General features: G+C 45.4%; 1 protein-coding gene across 1 annotated transcript; it reads left to right on the top strand.

Moving 5' to 3' along the window:
* Positions 1 to 411: 411 nt before the first annotated feature.
* LOC102870935 (40S ribosomal protein SA-like) lies at positions 412 to 1299 on the top strand. The gene has a single exon (XM_006886717.1). The coding sequence runs from the start codon at positions 412 to 414 to the stop codon at positions 1297 to 1299; it is 888 nt and encodes a 295-aa protein (XP_006886779.1).
* The last annotated feature ends 963 nt before the right edge of the window (positions 1300 to 2262 follow it).

The raw sequence follows: 2262 nt of genomic DNA, 5'->3' as shown, positions 1-2262 counted from the left end.
GAAGTCCCAACCCTGCCACCTGGAACTCCAGCCCTGTTGTCCAGAAGTCCGCTTCACCACCCAGAAACCACACAACAACCTGGACACCCCAACCCGAAAGCCTGGAGGACAACTCGCTGCCGCGCCTCTGAATTAGACCAGTGACATCGGTATCACAGGTGAACCTACTTCATTTCCTCTCCCCCCCAAAAAAGTGTGAGCTACCTTTAGCCCAGAGCACCTTGGGCTGACCTAGCTGGAGCAGTTGTCTGACAAAGGAGGCTGCTAATTTACAGGCATTTTTCTCTCCCAAACTAAAGTAAATGTTCTCTTGAATCAAAAGTTCAGAGAGAGCTTTCCGCTCTACCCGCACAAGGGTCCATACAGGCGTTGTTCTGGTTCCCGTCGTAACTTAAAGGGGAAACTTCCACAATGCCCGGAGCCCTTGATGTCCTACAGATGAAGGAGGAGGATGTCCTCAAATTCCTTGCAGCAGGAACGCATTTGGGCGGCACCAACCTTGACTTCCAAATGGAGCAGTACATCTGCAAAAGGAAATGTGATGGCATCTACATCATAAACCTGAAGAGGACCTGGGAGAAGGTGCTCTTGGCTGCTCGCGCCATTGTTGCCGTTGAAAATCCAGCAGATGTCAGTGTCATTTCCTCCAGAAATACTGGCCAGAGAGCTTTTCTGAAGTTTGCTGCTGCTACTGGAGCCTCTCCTATTGCCGGACGCTTCACTCCTGGAACCTTCACTAACCAGATCCAGGCAGCCTTCCAGGAGCCTCGTCTTCTGGTGGCTACTGATCCCAGGGCTAACCACCAGCCTCTGACAGAAGCATCTTATGTTAACTTGCCCACCATTGCCCTATGTAACATAGATTCTCCTCTGCGTTATGTAGACATTGCTATCCCGTGCAACAACAAGGGAGCTCACTCTGTGGGTCTGATGTGGTGGACGCTGGCCCCGGAAGTCCTGCGCATACGTGGCACGATCTCCTGGGAGCACCCGTGGGAGGTCATGCCCGATCTGTACTTCTACAGAGATCCGGAAGAGATTGAAAAGGAAGAACAGGCTGCTGCTGAAAAGGCTGTGACCAAAGACGAGTTTCACGGAGAATGGACCGCCCCTGCTCCTGAATTCACTGCTACTCAGCCCGAAGTGACAGACTGGTCCGAAGGCATCCAGGTGCCCTCTGTGCCAATTCAGCAGTTCCCTACTGAAGACTGGAGTGCTCAGCCTGCAACTGAAGACTGGTCTGCAGCCCCCACTGCTCAGGCCACTGAGTGGGTGGGTACCACCACGGAATGGTCTTAAACTGTCTTTTAAAAAATGGAAATAAGGTTGACAGAAAATAAACAATGCATTTCATAAGAAGAAAAAAAGTTCTGAGCGAAACACAGTCAGGGTAGCTGCCCCACCGTCTCTAGAACAGTGACATCAGACCAAGAGCCTGCTATCACCTCAAGCATGAAAAATGCTGCCACTGCAATGTCACATAAGAAGCAGGCTACCTGACACCTTACACAAGCCAAAAAACAAGTTGTCACCCCCAAAAAATGACAGTATCAATAGATTTCCTAAAGTCAGAAAGTCTGATAGAACATTTGGATAAAGAATTTAAAAGAGCAATGGCTGAATATTTTCAATGAGTGAAAGACAAACTTGAAGAATTATAGGACACTGCAAGCAAAAAACCAAGAGGAGCTTGGAAAAAAATCCAAAACAATGCAGATAAAACAAAAGAGGCATTAGGAGTTCTAGAAAAACAAGAAACCACAAACTAAAACATGAAGACCTATGTTTCAGATGCTGCCTACATGTTGGAGGGACAAATGAACAGAGTTGAAGAGATAGAATATAGAACCAATGAAACAGAAGATAGAATTGTCACTACTGATCTACTAAAACAAAACAACAAAAAAAAAACCAGGGAAAAAAAGGAAGGACAAAGAAGAAAACCTAAGAATAATGTGGGACAAATCAAGAGAAATAATATGTGCATAAGCAGAATCCCAGCATAGGGAGAAGCAAGTAAAGGCACCAAAAAGTTGTGGAAGAATTACTAGAAAAAAATTTTCCAGATATAATGAAGAATGAAAAAATATATATTCAAGAAGCTGGGTGAACAACATATAGAAAGATCCCAAAAGAAAAACACCAAGGCATAACAGAATCAAATTTGCCAGAACCAAAGATACGTAGAGAATTCTGAAAGCAGCGAGGGAGAAACAAAGAGTAACATATAAGGGAAAGCAAATAAGATTCAGTGTCAATTTC

Source organism: Elephantulus edwardii, unplaced genomic scaffold, assembly GCF_000299155.1.
Source record: "Elephantulus edwardii isolate Elephantulus edwardi_28Jun2011 unplaced genomic scaffold, EleEdw1.0 scaffold00051, whole genome shotgun sequence".
In the NCBI taxonomy this organism is placed as follows: Eukaryota; Metazoa; Chordata; class Mammalia; order Macroscelidea; family Macroscelididae; genus Elephantulus; species Elephantulus edwardii.
This window is presented reverse-complemented; position numbering and strand designations above follow the sequence as displayed.

Bases quoted from the DNA above. Each gene is read 5' to 3' on its own strand.
- LOC102870935 (XM_006886717.1), top strand. From the start codon at position 412: ATGCCCGGAGCCCTTGATGTCCTACAGATGAAGGAGGAGGATGTCCTC.